This window comes from Actinia tenebrosa, unplaced genomic scaffold (assembly GCF_029948245.1).
Source record: "Actinia tenebrosa isolate PJP-AT-01 unplaced genomic scaffold, QUT_ActTen_1.0 PGA_scaffold1__47_contigs__length_23844297, whole genome shotgun sequence".
In the NCBI taxonomy this organism is placed as follows: domain Eukaryota; kingdom Metazoa; phylum Cnidaria; class Anthozoa; order Actiniaria; family Actiniidae; genus Actinia; species Actinia tenebrosa.
In genome coordinates, this window is record NW_028292578.1 from 10,007,893 (window position 1) to 10,028,287 (window position 20,395).

At 41.9% G+C, this 20,395-nt stretch overlaps 2 protein-coding genes across 8 annotated transcripts in view; one reads left to right on the top strand and one right to left on the bottom strand.

Annotated features, from left to right (window-relative positions):
• The window catches only part of LOC116302284 (doublesex- and mab-3-related transcription factor A2), a 29,779-nt gene extending 25,832 nt beyond the window's left edge, over positions 1-3,947 (top strand). For all 7 annotated transcript variants that reach the window (XM_031711534.1, XM_031711532.1, XM_031711536.1 and 4 more), the window contains 2 exons: positions 1,925-2,295; positions 2,722-3,947. In XM_031711534.1, coding sequence (XP_031567394.1) covers positions 1,926-2,295; positions 2,722-3,539 — 1,188 coding nt within the window. In that variant the 5' untranslated portion in view covers position 1,925 and the 3' untranslated portion in view covers positions 3,540-3,947. The remainder of the gene's footprint in view (positions 1-1,924; positions 2,296-2,721) is intronic.
• Positions 3,948-5,880: 1,933 nt separating this feature from the next.
• Positions 5,881-20,395, bottom strand: part of LOC116301004 (proteasome activator complex subunit 4) — a 49,565-nt gene continuing 35,050 nt past the window's right edge. Inside the window, exons 43-53 of the mRNA XM_089032575.1 lie at positions 13,427-13,558; positions 12,102-12,322; positions 11,695-11,771; positions 10,725-10,781; positions 9,995-10,066; positions 9,597-9,650; positions 8,849-8,950; positions 8,373-8,447; positions 8,185-8,272; positions 7,272-7,408; positions 5,881-6,485 (exon numbers count right to left, since the gene is read on the bottom strand). Of these exons, the coding sequence (XP_088888701.1) occupies positions 6,351-6,485; positions 7,272-7,408; positions 8,185-8,272; positions 8,373-8,447; positions 8,849-8,950; positions 9,597-9,650; positions 9,995-10,066; positions 10,725-10,781; positions 11,695-11,771; positions 12,102-12,322; positions 13,427-13,558 (1,150 nt within the window). The 3' untranslated portion in view covers positions 5,881-6,350. The remainder of the gene's footprint in view (positions 6,486-7,271; positions 7,409-8,184; positions 8,273-8,372; positions 8,448-8,848; positions 8,951-9,596; positions 9,651-9,994; positions 10,067-10,724; positions 10,782-11,694; positions 11,772-12,101; positions 12,323-13,426; positions 13,559-20,395) is intronic.

Consider the following 20,395-nt stretch of genomic DNA (forward strand, 5'->3'; position numbering starts at 1 on the left):
AACCGGAGTAACTATAATACAACCAGGAAAGTAAATTAAAATTCTCACTTTTGCCAAAAAATATATCTTTAGTAGGAAATGACACTAATGTTCGTTTTGTTAAAGACTTCAGTTGAATTTGAAATACAATTCAGTTTGATTTTAAAATGAATTTTTTATCGGTTCTGAGAGGAAGGGAAGAAACTAATAAAATGGAAAATCGAAAAAAAGTTATCGGCAACTCTGTGATCATGCACACTAATATTGCAGCTCAAGTTGAAGTTTTTCCTATCGGATTCGACGATAACTTTTTTTTTTCATTTATAATCTAGTCACATTCACTCAATTTACCGTCAATATAGAGGCACACCACATAACACTGTAAAAAAACTTAGAGAAACGATAACAAGATTGTTTCTTCAAGTAAGTGGTTCTTGATAACAAAAGGTTTTTTAGCTCGCCAATTAGTTTCCAAGTTAAGCCGATTTTGTTTAAAATAACATCTCATTGACGGAATCTTGGCGTACACGTGCTACTCTTTGTAGTTAGTTTTTCACATGCTATTGTTTGAACAATTAAAATTGCCTTAAATATATTCATTTTATTATAACAAAAAAAAAATTCAGCAAAAGTTTATAAAAGACCTTTTTTGATTAACAAACTCAAATCGCTCGATGAGTTAAGTGGAAGTCTTTGTTCAGTTCACATCGAGTAGAAAAAGAGCTCCATCGCGGATTGAGCTCACCTGAGTACGTTTAAAAACTGTATATCAATCAGGCTTACCTCTCCTTAAAAAGGTAAAGTTTATAAACTATTTTATTCTTTTTATTTTAATTTTTATCATTTTTTAAAGTGTCAAAAATCAAGTCAACTACTAAAAGATTTACTAAAATTTTCAAAGATTTTTCTAATAATCTGACTATTGGTTTAACTGATATTACGTTACGAATGAAACTTTATAAGATTATATTTGCCACACTAAAATTCATCTAAAATCATCATTTTTTTTTTTTTTTACGTTAGAAGATGAAGAGAAATATATCAAACGAAATTATACACGGCAACCATATAAAATAAGAGATCAGAAAATATCTGAAGATATCTTATAGAATTATGAGATTATAGGACAAATCTGAGCTTCCGTTTTTTTCAGAGCTCTTATTTCATATTATTGCCATGAATGTCATTTCTTTTCTTTCTTTTTTTCGAAATTTCGTTGATTTTTTTCCCTAACTGTTTAAACTATCAGCAATTTCTCACGCCTAATATAAGTCTAAGAACATTCAACCTGTAGACTTTCATCAAGAACAGTTCACTTGGTTTGACTATTTTTTTCTCAGAGTTTAACACCAACAATTTGATTTGTACGGCAAAAGGGGCGTAAAGAAAGAGGTGCTGCATAAGTTTAAGTAGACTCTTAGAGACTAGGTACAACGATTACGTGATTATGTAACTCGGCCTTGGCGCAAAACTAAACCAAATCAGGACACTGTCAGATAAATAGAATATATATCATTTGCAGAGAAAATGGATCGAAACTATCTAATAAATATTAATTTTCTGTTTCATTATGATCATGGAATATCGAAGAGTATCTCGCTAGGAAAAAATATGTTACATATTTAGTGGAAATCGTGTATCCTTTTACTTTGCGCAAGTATTATCAAACTTTTTCACAAAATTCTACTTGCCCATGAATCCCATTTTTGGGAAAGAATCTTAGCCAACATTTTTTTCGCAAAAATGTAAAAATGGCTAGTTGACTTTGAAGTTTGCCCGGTTTTCATAACCAGTCCGCAATTACCATGACTTCATACACTAGGTTTTTTGTTTTTGTTTTCTCATTATTTTACAATTATTACTGAGAAGTACTAAACGTTCAGATATGATTAATTATTGGGGGTCGTTATTATGTAGATAACTGATTTGTTGATTCGTTTACCAGGATGAGCGATATGATTCCTCAAGGACCACTACCAGGAACAGCGCTATACAACCGCATCCCCAAATGCGCTCGTTGCCGCAATCATGGCGCTCTGTCATGGCTAAAGGGCCACAAACACTACTGCCGATGGCGGGATTGTACCTGCTCTAAATGTCTACTGATCGCTGAGAGACAAAGAATAACCGCCGCACGAGTGGCTCTGCTTCGACAACAGCGCAAAAACGCGGAGACAAGGAAAGGTCGAGTTCTGGATCATTCGTCGGATGGCGTCGAAGACGAGAGGTCGTCGTACTCAGAGGAGTCCTTTATGAGGCCATCCATGGTGTTGAATCAAATGGTATCTGTTATACACACTCCTGTAGACAGCGACGGTAAGCCGCTTGGTTTCTAACTTTTCCAATAGTCATTCAGTAAGCCAGTTTCTCACTAGCGACGCAAGCCAACACGAGCATAAGTACAAGCAGAAGCGCCAGTCAGCGCAAGTCATCTTCCGCGCTCTTGCGCTTGCCTTGCTTCTTTTCGTAGTCATTGTGAGAACGAAGACTGCGTTGCAGATTCTGCGTCACTAGTGAGAAGCAGGCTCTAGAACCGCCACTATTTCCATCATTTGTAATTCGAGGGTGGCTCATTTCAGTGGGACAAGAGGCCGTTGATTGTTGCGGGGTACACCCCGAGTATTGATAATTCAGATGGCCTTGTTTGTCTGTATACTTTGATAGAAACATAAGATATTTACATGTGAGAAATAATATCTATGCATTTAGTGGATTAAACAAATAAAAAAATTTCGATTTCAGAAGATGGAGATCTATCCTACCAGAGCTCTCCGGTTGCCTCAGAGAAAGACACAGATGAAAGTGGCAAAGAAACATCCAAGTACGAAACGATATCTCTCCCAGAAGGAGTTCGAATCAAAACAGAACCCAACCATGACATCGATGAAGATTCACTAGACAAACCAGAAAACAGCATCCCAACACCAGAAACACCAAGATCTCCGAAAAGAAAGTTAAGCGGTGAAGGTCACCCTGACGAAGCAGACGAAGAACCACATTCAAAGGCGGCACGTCAGACAGAAAGTCCTACCAACCACGGACCAATCGATCGAAAGTTACATCCCAACCCAATTGGGTTATTAACAAGAGCATTTCCTGGCCATTGTAAGAGCGTGCTGGAAATGGTCCTACAGGGTTGTAATGGGAATGTAGTCCAAGCTATTGAATGTCTTTTGTCAAACCAAGAAAAGAATAGTAAGCCTATAATGCCGATGCCAATGCCTCTACTAACAGGCTACCCGGGCTCCAGGTATCCAGGGATACATACACCTTTTATTCATCGTAAACCAGAATCCTTCTCTCACACGTTCCAACAAGCTCTACCAGTTAACTGCCGATATCCTCCACCTCCGCCGCTTTTTAAACCCAAACCGCCAGTCAGTGAATACAGCTTTAGTATGGGGAATATTTTGTCCCGAAAACCCGATCTGGCACCGACGACAGAACCTCTCAAATCACTGACTGAAGAACGCTCAAAGTGTCGTTATTGTACGAACTGCGGCAAAAAGGCTAGCAGTGTTGATAACTTTTGCGCTTGTTGTGGTCAAAAACTGTTATAGCTCCTACTAGTACCAATATTCTTTCAGTTGCCTTGGGACATTCCATTGAACAAACCGCATAGGTTCAATTTGTTATTTTATTTATATTGTATAGGGGAAATCATTTGAAATTATCGATATTAAACTTAGAACATACAGAGATTTTAAAAACCTTCAACAGCCGAGATCATAATTTGCACACACTAAGTCATCTTTCATTTCTAAAAGTAATATTTTTTAAACACACTAATCTTGAAATCCATTACATTCCATTCCACAACCCCACCCCTCTTTAAATCAACATACAATTTACCAGAGTTTGACTGATTATCAGAATACGGTTTTAGAAACGAACGCTGCATTAGCCAAAATTCTTGTAACATAATCGCTTAAAACAACCAATAAAATGCCATTATTATTATTGAGAAACATTTGTGGTTTGAGATTTTTTTAAAATCTGCGTCAACAGTTGACATTTCTTTACGAAGAAATAACATCCGACACGTCAGGTATCGCAAAAATCTCCAAGTAGAAGGAAAATAAAATGAAATAATAGTCTTTGGTAAGGTTTGCAAAAGGCAACGTGAACTGCAGGGAACATGTAGTCGTGTTTGCCGTTTCCTTGATGCTTTTGAAAATCTTCCTATTATTACTAGGATTTATGATTGATACACCAACGCAAGCTCTTAACTAGTTTACTCACGGGGTTGTTTTTTCTTGGCGTATCATTTAGCTGAGTAAACGGGCGTGTTTTGATAAATATTGTAGCAATGATTCGAAAGTGTTATCAGTGCGGAAGAAATTATTTTCAAATACATTTGAATTCATGAGAGAGGACGCGTTTAATTTTTCATTTTTATCTTATTTTATTTATTAACCTTTCCCATGAAAAGAGGGACACCACAACAGTTTTTATGCCAAATACAGTGGGCTCTGTTGAGTTTAGCGTCTTACGATAGAGCGCTTTCTTATGCTTTTGCGCTCAGATGTCTTCAGCCTACGCTATCGCCTTTTATTATTGTGTTTGGCTTTCTTCCCCCAAAGTCATACCAGTCTGGAAATGGAAATGTTTGATTAACCGTAGACAATATACCCCAACGCAGTCTGCACATATAAATTAAATGATTCTCCTTCGATTTTGTAATACACTTAGCGACGAAAAGATATAGTTTTCATAAAGTATGAAAATAAATTCAATGATTATAAATCGAAATGAAAAAGGCTGGAATTTCGAAACTCTGTGCCATTTGAAGGAGCACACTACCATCAGATATTTTATATTTCACTGGGCTACCTGTGGTGCAACTGCTAAAAGGTGATTGGTGCAGACTTGTGTATATATTCGTCTGCGCACGAATAATTAAATTTGTATAAAAAATCTTCGGAGAAGTTTCAGAGCGTTTTGGAATTATGAATTGAAGGCACAGTTTTTGTACGCTTTTTAACTGTAAAGATCGTGAGCAAAATAACTATGAAAAAATATGATACAATGACAATCCCCTAAACCTTCACCATCGCGTGCGTTTTCCAGCCACAGGCAGCTCGCGTGCGCGCATGTCTCTGTTGTTCAGTCATAATAAACACGATGTGAGCTGCAAAGAGAAGCAAACGAAAAACGAGGCGTAGCCTCCAGCTACAGCGAGTGTTTCTCTTGCTTTTCGAATTCTTTAAGCTCCCAGAGTGTTTACATCACAAGAGTCGTAAACAGTCGTAGTATATTGCCTTTATGAAACACTTTTAAACGATTTTGCGCGAGCGTGTCCTCTGCTCTAAACACGGCAGCAGGCCAATCAACTCGAGCATTATATTTCAATTAAATCATAAAAATATATTCGAGACCATTTCAAATTCTACAATGAATATTCGTTACATCTAGCCGCGTTAGAACACTAACACAAAATGAGATGGAATCTAAAAAAGTATGACAGGTGTTTTTAATTAATAATATAACGTATATGGATGTTGAATAATTCTTCCATTGACAGCTATCTGTTCCATTGCGCTATTATTTGACTAAAATATTAAATAAAACAACAATTGGATTCTACATTAAACGCAAGTTAGGGGTTATCTTCGTATACTTTGAATCATGAATATAAAATCATAATGGTTCGATATGAAGATGATTGCAAGATGGATGATTATCAATAATGTAACTAATAAAAATTTGGTTGACTGTCTTTTTCGACAACCGACGAACTGTTTCGTTTCCTCCCCTACCTCCCCTACCTCCCCTTCCCTATCCTACCTCCCCTTCCCTACCCTCCCTCCCCTTCCCTACCCTCCCTCCCCTTCCCTCTTTCCCCTTCCCTACCCTACCCTCCCTCCCCTTCCTCCCCTTCCCTACCCTCCCCTCCCCCTTTACCTTCCTCCCCACCACGCACCTTCCACCAAATAGGGTATTTTACAAGGAAGGCATTCAGTTCAGTTAAACAAATGAGAATAATTCTAAAACGGGATCATTTGCCGCGTGCTTCGTTAAACCTGAATTTGCGCAAAAGCACTCGCCATTAAAAGACGGTTTTTCTTAATCTTTCTACCTGTCAATGGTACGGGACTTTTGTAGAGTGCGAAAGAAACTCAAGGACGTTTTGTGAAAACAAATCATAAAACCATTAATGAACCGCTGTGATGTTACGCAAAAGATCTTTTGCCTTTACACGACGGGAAATCCTGCGCAAACGTCTGAGTTGTTTATCACTTGGTCGTTTGTGCGGCTTGCGCAGACGAGGTCTTGTTTGAAACGGGAATCCTGTCTGGTATTCCAGCGTATTTTTATGCGGGTATCTTTAAGGTTCATAGGCAAAGATAGTCTATGAACGATAAGACACCTCACGCATAATAACAGGGAGACACTAGCAGGTCAGTTAAGATGACAAGTTGGTCTTCAGTGAACATCTGCTTGTGTTCCTGCCAATTGTCGTGGTGAGTTCGACGGAAATCAGAAAGCGCATTCTTTACTGTGGTCTACAAAACGATTAAGAAATCAGCAAACATGACGAAGCAAGGAAAAACTTGACCCTTCATTTTTTTAGAAGAGTTTCAGGGTATTCAAAGCGATCAGTAATAACTTTATACGTGCGCATTTCCAGCACTCGCATTTGGCCAAGGTTAAATGATCAGCGATCATTTACTGTAAATAGCATTATATACAGTCATGTGTTATTGACCCAGTCATATGACCACAGGTGGCAAGATCACGTGGTTACGAAAGGAATTTATGGCTTCACATTATTTTCATTTTTTACGAATGAAATTAAATTGGTCATGCGTTGGAAGGGTTAGGCAATTGACCTAAGACAACGGCTGAATAAAATATCTGAAACGAGGACTGCATTAATTACTCAACTGCAGTTGTATCACTTCGTTATACTAATTTTCATAATTCTGCGACAAGCACAGCTCAAGAACTCAGACGCCTTGCGCTTTCTTGGTTGTAGAATTATGAATATTAGCATCATCTTTTACTTTTAGCTTGTCTCTTATTGGTGACAAGTTACAAGTCTCTCTCAATGAATAGACCCCCTTGCAGCATGTCGGAATGCAGCTCAATTTGGGGGACATAACAATAGGTTTCCAATTCTCATGAGATTGAAATTCTGTTGTTTTGTCCTCTAAATTGAGCTGCCTTGACGTCACATGCAAGTGTCTATTTACAGTTGCATGTCAATCTCTAGTCGTATGACTAGTGAATGATTCAAACGTTAACACGATAACAATAAGAACATAAGGCTGCATGAACAGCGTACTCACTTCTATTGGTATAGGATCGTGTAAGTGACTTCCCAGGTCGATGATCATCTCAGGTAACCAGGTAGGTACGTCATAAGGAAAAGCCTTCACACAGCATGCTAACCCCAACACGCCTGCGTGACGCTTCAGAAGATGCTCTAAGAATCAAAAAAAGTTATATTTTAGCATACTACAAGGCAATAAAATCCTTATCACATTATAGAAAATAATCAGAACAATTTATTTTGGAATTATGGATTCTTTTATGTTATGGTCAAGTTGCTAACTAATAAAAAAAGATTAGTTTAGCTTTCTTACAGAACATTTAAAAAAAATCATGTCTTAATATCATCACCTCCTGTAAGGGGCTCTTCCGTAAGGTTCGCTCCACACAGACTACTTCTACAGTACACTATTCACACCACTCACACACACAACACTCAACTCAAATGCTGATTTTAACAAGTATGGATGTAAAGAAGATAAACGTGACTGGATATAAACCCTTCCTTACAGGTTGGGCGAAGAATAGAACCATTAGAAAATACCGAGGTGTGGGTCCACAAATAGTCCTATAAGAGCAACTGAATTTCCAAAAGGGAGTTCCAATCTAATTTTTACCGTGGAAAATAGTTTCCATGGGGTCGTAACCGGGGGTGGGGGTAAATTGGGTGCAAGTGAAGCCCCCCTACTCCAGCGCAAAAGCTGAAGGTCCGCTGACCCATTCATTATTTTTATCGTCCATCCATTGTTGGATTATTGTGTTATGTTTTGTTGGTTTGTTTTTGGTTTTTTTTTTTTTTTGGTTCTTAGAACGTTAGACCACTTCTCAAGATGGCCGTTCGTTTAGCAATAGTTCTATTTCCCTTTCCTGTGCACCTACCCTGCAAGACCCCTGGTTACGTCCCTGAAAAGTAAGAGAAATACAACGTACCACTGTCGCCGTTTGGTGTTTCGCTGCCAGCCACACCTGCCTTGCGCTTCTTGCTGAGCTTAGTCTTGGCCATCTTCCTGAATTTCTCCTACAACAAATAATACAGGCATATAAAAATAAATCTTCTCTAAATCACAGCACAGTTTGTCAGTCACTCGTTCTTATCATCATTCGTTCTTATCACTCACCTGAACATCTTTTTCCAAGGTGAATATTCCATAATGAAGAAGGCCACTGAAGGTTTCCGCTGCCATTTCACGAACCTGCGATCACCAAATGCACATAATGTTAGATAACTCAGGCATCATATAAATAGAGGACATTACATGGCCGCGCGGAGATACGGACTTTTTCTTCGAGTGTTGAGGTCATATCTTAACAGTGAGCGCAGTGAACGAGTAATATTTTCTCAACACGAGAAGGTTGTTCGTTGTGTGCCGATTGCAGAGAAATAAAACTTGGAAAGAACCTTTCTCCGTTATTTATTACATTCACTTGTGTTAAAAATACTAAATTATTCACCTCAGGTTTAGTGAATATCAGGGAATATTTATTGATAATTATTATAGTGAGCATGTATAATCATAGGAACAGTGCCAATGGTTTTGATAAGGCTGAGGTAAGGATTGTTTATGTTAATTCAGTGACTCGTTTGTCTACTCACCTCAAGTCTCTCGTCCAGCATCATACCAAGTACTAAATCATGGATTTCTCGTAAATAAGCTGGTTGCTCGCTGATACGAAACTGATTGGTGAACACCATCAGCTGTAAAAGAAATAACCGTAACGCTGTCACAAATAGTATTAGACTCTTAAGGAGGCGTTTACATCCCATGAATCCTCGTAGACAAATCTCTGATTTACCTAAACGCCTAATGTACCAATAACCTTATGGGTGTCTTATGGTACCCACATGGCAAAGCATCCCCATGGTAGATCTCCTTTAGCAGATACCTAATTTACCCAAACTCCTAGTGTACCAATACCCTTATGGGTGTCTGAGTAAAACATCCTCATGGCAAATCTCGCCGAAACCATCTATTTTGGGTATATTAGTCTAATATTGCACCTCACTAGGTTCCCCTAGTATATTCTTTACCAATAGACATATGGCATCTTGTCGAGCCCATCCCCTCATGCTTGTTATATCATACTCTGGCTGCCTTGTATCTAATAGGTACAGACCTTTAGATCCTTAACCTTTAGACGAGTACGAGAACAAGTACAAGTTTTTAACTTTTAGAGATTGGCATTATAATTCTGTAGTCGAGGTCATAGATAAAAACATTAGATTGCGAAAAATGGGAAATCCACTACGATTCAGTGTTGACCACACGCACAGGACCGATTTTAAAACTCGTACTCGTTCTCGTACTCGTCTTCGGATCTGAAGTTCAATATTATTCATTTACCTGAAGATAGGATAAGATGCTTTTTCTTGCGTACCACAAGTTCTGTTTAGCGATCTAAAACAATAAGGTTAAAGTACACAACTAAATACAAACTTTTTCGACTAGTTCTAAGCGAAAACTGGCTCCTAAGTAACTCAAATATATTGTGCACAAATTTGCACAAATTAGTGAGTTCAGTAGACCTCAGTAGACCGTAGACCTACAAAACTTTGCACTAATTTGTACAATTTTGTTAGTTAACTTTTTCACGGATATATGATATGCACAACAATATAGTCTTTTCCTCCAGGAAAACTGAATTCTTTCTCAAGTCAATCATTGTTCCTGTTAAATGATATAACTGCAATCACGTGGTGTTGCAAAGCCTCTATATATCCCATGCCCTTTAGGATGACTACCTTCTTAACTTCTTCAATAGCACGGGGTAAAAACTCGTCCGGCAGTTCGACTTGACCCATGTAGCTGACAGTCTGGAATGAAACCAGAAAAAATGATAAATTTTTGGCCCTCAGTTCGATGTTTTTCCAGCCAGGACAGCAACGGTAGAGCTGAGGTATTACAATGTTCAGTCTATTTGTCAATACCTTTGGGGGCAAGAATTCTCTCGCAACACTGACTCACTCACTTACATAACGGTTAGGTTAGCCGTTACATTGAAATGGCTTCCTATTGTCTTTATTGTCTCAGTAATTGATCCAACCACACGCATAGTTACGGTAACGGTAAGATACGGTACGGTTAAGGGCGGGTATGAACTTGTCGTATTGTTTTCCCACTCATACGAAAACCGCTCTACCCTAGCCTGCGTTGATGCAGGCTACTCTAGCCAAGGTGTAAAATTTTTATAACAATGACAAAAAAGAGGGCTTTTCTAATGTAATTGGAAATATCCGAATTCTAATAAAGTAGATTTCGCATGACTGTGAAAAGTTAAAAGACGCCACATGGCACCATCACGGTATAGAATAGACATTCTTTAACCAATTGGGACGCGAGAGATCACGGCCAATGAAAATGGTGTGACTTGGTGCCGTCACGGTCACGGCATGCTACAGTGTGTTGTTCATATGAATTTGGTTTTAAGATAAATGTATCAACTGTATAAGAAACAAAATGAGACTGGCTTACATTTCGACAATGGTGCTGTAGCTCTGGATCTTCTTCTTGGGAATCGAAGAGAATGACCTACCATGGAGAGAATAATTAAATGTCATAAAACATATGAAGAATAACAAGGGAAAAATCCAATTCTGATTGTATTGCTTCGTTCAAAACAATCACTTACTCCGTCCGTAAATTTGATAGATGGAAAACAACAAAAAAAAAAAAACACGTAAAAGCGAAGTTTCCAGGTACGCAGAATCATGAAAAGCAGCACGTTGCCATCGGATGCTCAGTAAGCCGTCATTAAGGAAGAGTGGGAATCAAGTGTGGCTTAGCGTTAGTGCACTCGCCTCTCGTAAGGTCTCTGGTTCGAATCCCTGACTTGCTGTGACAAATGAGTAGAGTTTGTTCGGTCTCTCCTTTTTTTGATTTGAGGGGTTTTCCCCTGGTTCTCCAGTTCTCCTCCCTCTTTAAAACCTAACATGCTAAACTCCAATTCGATCTGTTGAGTTATCCATGCCCTGACTTTGATCAGTCCAAAGGATGTTTCAGAGTGTGAATGTGTTTATTTTTTTTAATTTATGTAGTGCAGTGTTACATGATTTGCGTTACATGTTGGCCACTATGTTGTATTCTAGATTTCATAGACTTTTCCTAAATATAGACCCCTTGCATTGATTTCCTAGAGGAGTTGTTCTGGGTGACAAAACAGTAGGCCCTCTTTTCTTATGCAAAAAAAAAAAAAAAAAAAATCCATTGTTTTGTCCCCCAGAACAATTCCTTTAGGGACTCAGTGCAAGGGGTCTATGCAGCTATTTCCAAAAAAAGCGCAAAACCTTCACCATACCAACCGTTTTGATCTAGCTTGAGTACAAACTTTCTTTCTTCATTATAAATACTCTTTATGTAATGGTGTTGTTTATACCCAAGCTAGCCCACAATACATAGGCATCCTGCTTAAACAACTCGGAAAATGTCCATTAGTCTTACTTACATAAGGCAGCAAATCGAAAAACTGTTGAAAGCAGCTGTTATAAGCCCTGACAGCATGTGTAAGAAGCCAGTTTGTAACTGTAAAAAAAATGACAATACATTATGTAAACGAGAAACAAACCAAACAAAAGTGCTCCGCATTGCAGCCATGTCATTGGACAGGAAAAATGTAATGTCTTTACATGAAAAGCAACATGATTTCCCCAAGGAGAAAATCTATATTGCTTTGTTGCTTTGACCCGAAACGTGGCTTCATAAGAAATGAAACTATAGAGATTGACAGATGTTCTGAAATAAGAAAATATTGTGCTAAGTGTGAAGGGGTCTATTAGTTAGAATGTCCTCACTGATGTAACGAAGGCTAGGAAGCGAATAACATTATCTACCATAATAGCACTTTCTACATACTTGTCTTCAAAAGCTTAACAGCTTCACTTTCAGCAGATCCCTCTTTGACCTTAGCCATGTCAACCCCAGCAGTAGACATGTCTTCCTTGTCTGTTGCTGTTAGACTCAGAAGGCAATCGAGTCGAGGTAGAATGCTTCTCACGAAGTCTGTTCTGTTGGGTGACAGTGAGGCTAGAGAGTTGGGTAGAGGACTGTCATACATCAGGATACTGCAAAGAACACTGCAACAGGGAGAAATAAATATATATTATATAGTATCAACAGAGAATTACGAAATAACACTAACATAGTGGTGGTTAACTCGAAAGTTCATTAATTCACATATGTAATTTTTATGTCTTTCATTTTCTCCTGTAATTTTAAGATTGATTTTCCGTAAATTAAAAAGTAAATTGTTAATTTGACTGACAGTATAGAAGAAGACCAACTTCCATTCTACACCATCGCGTGATAAAGACTAGCATTAGTAGTCAAAAACGTCGCGGTGGTCCAATTAAATCGGTCCAAAATTGATCAAAACCATGGGCTATGCCCCATGTTTTTTGTTCAGAAATGGCCCAAAATGACCTATTTTGCATCCTTTATAAATACTGCATAAGGTGTGAAAATGGTCCAAAATCGATTTTAAGATTGATTTTTAAATCGTTTTTAATCGATTTTTCAATGTTTAAAAACCATGGGCCGATCCAGGAATCAAAGAAAGGATGGGCCTGTAAACTTCGTCCTGAGAGAAAACCTTCAAGACCGTATGCAAATAAAATTTTTGCCAAGTTTAAAGAAAATACATCACTTAAAAGGTGGAAAATAGGTGGTGTGCATCCTTTTCCATGAGAATTAACTGAGAACAAAAGATGTGGTCGTCATGTTGGTTGATATAATAAATATGAAGTTTATACCACGGCAATGACCTCAGTATTCGAGTTACAGCCTGAGTGTGCTGCACTAGTAAAATAAAGAGAAGCTAAATACGCTGTTTGGCAAGTTTTCCATGACTAGCTGCGAGAGGTATGTTTTAGTACACACAAAATATACGTGCACACAACACCAATACAAATATCATTATTCTTTTATAGCGGTTTTCGTATGAGTGTGAAACGATAAGGCAAATTCGTGTCCATACTTTAGCCGTACCGTATATCTTACCGTAGTCGTAACTACGTGTTGTGATTTGATAAATTACTGGCAATGATAATGAGAAGACAATGGAAAGCCACTTCAATGCTACAGCATGCGGTACCGTGTACGTGCTGTATATCAGTATCGTATGTTTCCCACTCATACGAAAACCACTCACAATAATTTAATAAAGGTCCTTGGTTCATTACCTCCCTGAGCGGTCACGCACGTTCTTATACGAGTGGCCAAGGCGAGACTTAATGATGGACAACAGCTTGTGGAGCAATTCAGCTACTCGCCATTCTTGCTGGCAGAGGGCACCCTGAATCAGGTATAATCGACTGGGGGGAAGAAAGGAAAGGAATTAAAAAGAGGAATGACTGCAAATGAAAATAGAATGAACGAGTTTGAGAAAACGTAGGTCTCATCTACATAAAACAGTGGGTCTACTGTTAATTGAGGCTACCTCTTGTTTTTTAACCTACAAATGTTATCAATACTCTGAAACAAATCTTATACATACCCAGAAAAAAACTCAATGGAATGACTTAACAAAATCTATCCACATGCGATGTTGAGTCCAAGAATATCGAAGGAATCGAACCTGAAATCCCACAGGTGTGAGGTGAGTGTATTTGCCGAGTCCAACAATCTCGAAGGAATCGAACCGGAAAACCCAGAGGTGTAAGGTGAGTGTACTTGACGAGTCCAAGAATCTCGAAGGAATCGAACCGAAGAACCCAGAGGTGTAAGGTGAGTGTACTTGCCGAGTCCAAGAACCTCGAAGGAATCGAACCGGAGATCCCAGACGTGTGAGGTGAGTGTACTTGCCGAGTACAACAATCTCGAAGGAATTGAATCGGAGACCCCAGAGGTGTAAGGTGAGTGTACTTGCCAAGTACAACAATCTCGAAGGAATTGAATCGGAGATCCCAGAGGTGTGACGTGAGTGTACTTCCCGAGTCCAACAATCTCGAAGGAATTGAATCGCAGATCCCAGAGGTGTGAGGTGAGTGTACTTGCCGAGTCCAAGAACCTCGAAGGAATCGAACCGGAGAACCCAGAGGTGTAAGGTGAGTGTACTTGCCGAGTCCAACAATCTCGAAGGAATTGAATCGGAGATCCCAGAGGTGTGACGTGAGTGTACTTGCCGAGTCCAACAATCTCGAAGGAATCGAACCGGAAAACCCAGAGGTGTGACGTGAGTGTACTTGCCGAGTCCAACAATCTCGAAGGAATCGAAAAGGAGATCCCAAAAGTTGAGAGGTGAGTGTACTTGCCGAGTCCAACAATCTTGAAGGACTCGAACAGGAGATCCCAAAAGTCGTGACGTGAGTGTACTTGCCGAGTCCAACAATCTCGAAGGAATCGAACCGGAGATCCCAGAGGTGTGAGTTGAGTGTACTTGCCGATTCCAACAATCTCGAAGGAATCGAACCGGAGATCCCAAAAGTCGTGACGTGAGTGTACTTGCCGAGTCCAACAATCTCGAAGGAATCGAACCGGAGATCCCAAAAGTCGTGACGTGAGTGTACTTGCCGAGTCCAACAATCTCGAAGGAATCGAACCGGAAAACCCAGAGGTGTAAGCTGAGTGTACTTGCCGAGTCCAACAATCTCGAAGGAATCGAATCGGAGATCCAAAAAGTTGAGAGGTGAGTGTACTTGCCGAGTCCAACAATCTTGAAGGACTCGAACAGGAGATCCCAAAAGTCGTGAGGTGAGTGTACTTGCCGAGTCCAACAATCTCGAAGGAATCGAACCGGAGATCCCAGAGGTGTGAGTTGAGTGTACTTGCCGATTCCAACAATCTCGAAGGAATCGAAAAGGAGATCCCAAAAGTCGTGACGTGAGTGTACTTGCCGAGTCCAACAATCTCGAAGGAAACGAACAGGAGATCCCAAAAGTCGTGACGTGAGTGTACTTGCTGAGTCCAACAATCTCGAAGGAATCGAAAAGGAGATCCCAAAAGTCGTGAGGTGAGTGTACTTGCCGAGTCCAACAATCTCGAAGGAATCGAACCGGAAAACCCAGAGATGTAAGCTGAGTGTACTTGCCGAGTCCAACAATCTCGAAGGAATCGAACCGGAAAACCCAGAGATGTAAGCTGAGTGTACTTGCCGAGTCCAACAATCTCGAAGGAATCGAACCGGAGATCCCAAAAGTTGAGAGGTGAGTGTACTTGCCGAGTCCAACAATCTTGAAGGACTCGAACAGGAGATCCCAAAAGTCGTGAGATGAGTGTACTTGCCGAGTCCAACAATCTCGAAGGAATCGAACCGGAGATCCCAAAAGTCGTGAGGTGAGTGTACTTGCCGAGTCCAACAATCTTGAAGGAATCGAACCGAAAAACCCAGAGGTGTAAGGTGAGTGTACTTGCCGAGTCCAAGAACCTCGAAGGAATCGAACCGGAGATCCCAGACGTGTGAGGTGAGTGTACTTGCCGAGTACAACAATCTCGAAGGAATTGAATCGGAGACCCCAGAGGTGTAAGGTGAGTGTACTTGCCAAGTACAACAATCTCGAAGGAATTGAATCGGAGATCCCAGAGGTGTGAGGTGAGTGTACTTGCCGAGTCCAACAATCTCGAAGGAATTGAATCGGAGATCCCAGAGGTGTGAGGTGAGTGTACTTGCCGAGTCCAAGAACCTCGAAGGAATCGAACCGGAGAACCCAGAGGTGTAAGGTGAGTGTACTTGCCGAGTCCAACAATCTCGAAGGAATTGAATCGGAGATCCCAGAGGTGTGACGTGAGTGTACTTGCCGAGTCCAACAATCTCGAAGGAATAGAACCGGAAAACCCAGAGGTGTGACGTGAGTGTACTTGCCGAGTCCAACAATCTCGAAGGAATCGAAAAGGAGATCCCAAAAGTTGAGAGGTGAGTGTACTTGCCGAGTCCAACAATCTTGAAGGACTCGAACAGGAGATCCCAAAAGTCGTGAGGTGATTGTACTTGCCGAGTCCAACAATCTCGAAGGAATCGAAAAGGAGATCCCAAAAGTCGTGAGGTGAGTGTACTTGCCGAGTCCAACAATCTCGAAGGAAACGAAAAGGAGATCCCAAAAGTCGTGACGTGAGTGTACTTGCCGAGTCCAACAATCTCGAAGGAATCGAAAAGGAGATCCCAAAAGTCGTGAGGTGAGTGTACTTGCCGAGTCCAACAATCTCGAAGGAATCGAAAAGGAGATCCCAAAAGTCGTGAGGTGAGTGTACTTGCCGAGTCCAACAATCTCGAAGGAATCGAACCAGAGATCCCAAAAGTCGTGAGGTGAGTGTGCTTGCCGAGTCCAACAATCTCGAAGGAATCGAACCGGAGATCCCAAAAGTCGTGAGGTGAGTGTACTTGCCGAGTCAAAGAATCTCGAAGGAATCAAACCGGAGATCCCAGAGGTGTGAGGTGAGTGTACTTGCCGAGTCCAACAATCTCGAAGGAATCGAACCGCAGAACCCAGAGGCGTAAGGTGAGTGTACTTGCCGAGTCCAAGAACCTCGAAGGAATCGAACCGGAGATCCCAAAAGTTGTGAGATGAGTGTACTTGCCGAGTCCAACAATCTCGAAGGAATCGAACCGGAGATCCCAAAACTCGTGACGTGAGTGTACTTGCCGAGTCCAACAATCTCGAAGGAATCGAACCGGAGATCCAAAAAGTTGAGAGGTGAGTGTACTTGCCGAGTCCAACAATCTTGAAGGACTCGAACAGGAGATCCCAAAAGTCGTGAGGTGAGTGTACTTGCCGAGTCCAACAATCTCGAAGGAATCGAACCGGAGATCCCAGAGGTGTGAGTTGAGTGTACTTGCCGATTCCAACAATCTCGAAGGAATCGAACCGGAGATCCCAAAAGTCGTGACGTGAGTGTACTTGCCGAGTCAAAGAATCTCGAAGGAATCAAACCGGAGATCCCAGAGGTGTGAGGTGAGTGTACTTGCCGAGTCCAACAATCTCGAAGGAATCGAACCGCAGAACCCAGAGGCGTAAGGTGAGTGTACTTGCCGAGTCCAAGAACCTCGAAGGAATCGAACCGGAGATCCCAAAAGTTGTGAGATGAGTGTACTTGCCGAGTCCAACAATCTCGAAGGAATCGAACCGGAGATCCCAAAACTCGTGACGTGAGTGTACTTGCCGAGTCCAACAATCTCGAAGGAATCGAACCGGAGATCCAAAAAGTTGAGAGGTGAGTGTACTTGCCGAGTCCAACAATCTTGAAGGACTCGAACAGGAGATCCCAAAAGTCGTGAGGTGAGTGTACTTGCCGAGTCCAACAATCTCGAAGGAATCGAACCGGAGATCCCAGAGGTGTGAGTTGAGTGTACTTGCCGATTCCAACAATCTCGAAGGAATCGAACCGGAGATCCCAAAAGTCGTGACGTGAGTGTACTTGCCGAGTCCAACAATCTCGAAGGAATCGAACCGGAGATCCCAAAAGTCGTGAGGTGAGTGTACTTGCCGAGTCCAACAATCTCGAAGGAATCGAACCGGAAAACCCAGAGGTGTAAGCTGAGTGTACTTGCCGAGTCCAACAATCTCGAAGGAATCGAACCGGAGATCCAAAAAGTTGAGAGGTGAGTGTACTTGCCGAGTCCAACAATCTTGAAGGACTCGAACAGGAGATCCCAAAAGTCGTGAGGTGAGTGTACTTGCCGAGTCCAACAATCTCGAAGGAATCGAACCGGAGATCCCAGAGGTGTGAGTTGAGTGTACTTGCCGATTCCAACAATCTCGAAGGAATCGAACCGGAGATCCCAAAAGTCGTGACGTGAGTGTACTTGCCGAGTCCAACAATCTCGAAGGAATCGAACCGGAAATCCCAAAAGTCGTGACGTGAGTGTACTTGCCGAGTCCAACAATCTCGAAGGAATCAAACCGGAGATCCCAGAGGTGTGATGTGAGTGTACTTGCTGAGTCCAACAATCTCGAAGGAATCGAACCGGAGATCCCAAAAGTCGTGACGTGAGTGTACTTGCGGAGTCCAACAATCTCGAAGGAATCGAACCGGAGATCCCAAAAGTCGTGACGTGAGTGTACATGCCGAGTCCAACAATCTCGAAGGAATCGAACCGGAGATCCCAAAAGTCGTGACGTGAGTGTACTTGCCGAGTCCAACAATCTCGAAGGAATCGAAAAGGAGATCCCAAAAGTCGTGAGGTGAGTGTACTTGCCGAGTCCAAGAACCTCGAAGGAATCGAACCGGAGAACCCAGAGGTGTAAGGTGAGTGTACTTGCCGAGTCCAACAATCTCGAAGGAATTGAATCGGAGATCCCAGAGGTGTGACGTGAGTGTACTTGCCGAGTCCAACAATCTCGAAGGAATCGAACCGGAAAACCCAGAGGTGTAAGGTGAGTGTACTTGCCGAGTCCAACAATCTCGAAGGAATCGAACCGGAGATCCCAAAAGTCGTGACGTGAGTGTACTTGCCGAGTCCAACAATCTCGAAGGAATCAAACCGGAGATCCCAGAGGTGTGATGTGAGTGTACTTGCTGAGTCCAACAATCTCGAAGGAATCGAACCGCAGAACCCAGAGGCGTAAGGTGAGTGTACTTGCCGAGTCCAAGAACCTCGAAGGAATCCAACCGGAGATCCCAAAAGTTGTGAGATGAGTGTACTTGCCGAGTCCAACAATCTCGAAGGAATCGAACCGGAGATCCAAAAACTCGTGACGTGAGTGTACTTGCCGAGTCCAACAATCTCGAAGGAATCAAACCGGAGATCCCAGAGGTGTGATGTGAGTGTACTTGCCGAGTCCAACAATCTCGAAGGAATCGAACCGCAGAACCCAGAGGCGTAAGGTGAGTGTACTTGCCGAGTCCAAGAACCTCGAAGGAATCGAACCGGAGATCCCAAAAGTTGTGAGATGAGTGTACTTGCCGAGTCCAACAATCTCGAAGGAATCGAACCGGAGATCCCAAAACTCGTGACGTGAGTGTACTTGCCGAGTCCAACAATCTCGAAGGAATCGAACCGGAGATCCAAAAAGTTGAGAGGTGAGTGTACTTGCCGAGTCCAACAATCTTGAAGGACTCGAACAGGAGATCCCAAAAGTCGTGAGGTGAGTGTACTTGCCGAGTCCAACAATCTCGAAGGAATCGAACCGGAGATCCCAGAGGTGTGAGTTGAGTGTACTTGCCGATTCCAACAATCTCGAAGGAATCGAACCGGAGATCCCAAAAGTCGTGACGTGAGTGTACTTGCCGAGTCCAACAATCTCGAAGGAATCGAACCGGAGATCCCAAAAGTCGTGAGGTGAGTGTACTTGCCGAGTCCAACAATCTCGAAGGAATCGAACCGGAAAACCCAGAGGTGTAAGCTGAGTGTACTTGCCGAGTCCAACAATCTCGAAGGAATCGAACCGGAGATCCAAAAAGTTGAGAGGTGAGTGTACTTGCCGAGTCCAACAATCTTGAAGGACTCGAACAGGAGATCCCAAAAGTCGTGAGGTGAGTGTACTTGCCGAGTCCAACAATCTCGAAGGAATCGAACCGGAGATCCCAGAGGTGTGAGTTGAGTGTACTTGCCGATTCCAACAATCTCGAAGGAATCGAACCGGAGATCCCAAAAGTCGTGACGTGAGTGTACTTGCCGAGTCCAACAATCTCGAAGGAATCGAACCGGAAATCCCAAAAGTCGTGACGTGAGTGTACTTGCCGAGTCCAACAATCTCGAAGGAATCAAACCGGAGATCCCAGAGGTGTGATGTGAGTGTACTTGCTGAGTCCAACAATCTCGAAGGAATCGAACCGGAGATCCCAAAAGTCGTGACGTGAGTGTACTTGCTGAGTCCAACAATCTCGAAGGAATCGAACCGGAGATCCCAAAAGTCGTGACGTGAGTGTACATGCCGAGTCCAACAATCTCGAAGGAATCGAACCGGAGATCCCAAAAGTCGTGACGTGAGTGTACTTGCCGAGTCCAACAATCTCGAAGGAATCGAAAAGGAGATCCCAAAAGTCGTGAGGTGAGTGTACTTGCCGAGTCCAAGAACCTCGAAGGAATCGAACCGGAGAACCCAGAGGTGTAAGGTGAGTGTACTTGCCGAGTCCAACAATCTCGAAGGAATTGAATCGGAGATCCCAGAGGTGTGACGTGAGTGTACTTGCCGAGTCCAACAATCTCGAAGGAATCGAACCGGAAAACCCAGAGGTGTAAGGTGAGTGTACTTGCCGAGTCCAACAATCTCGAA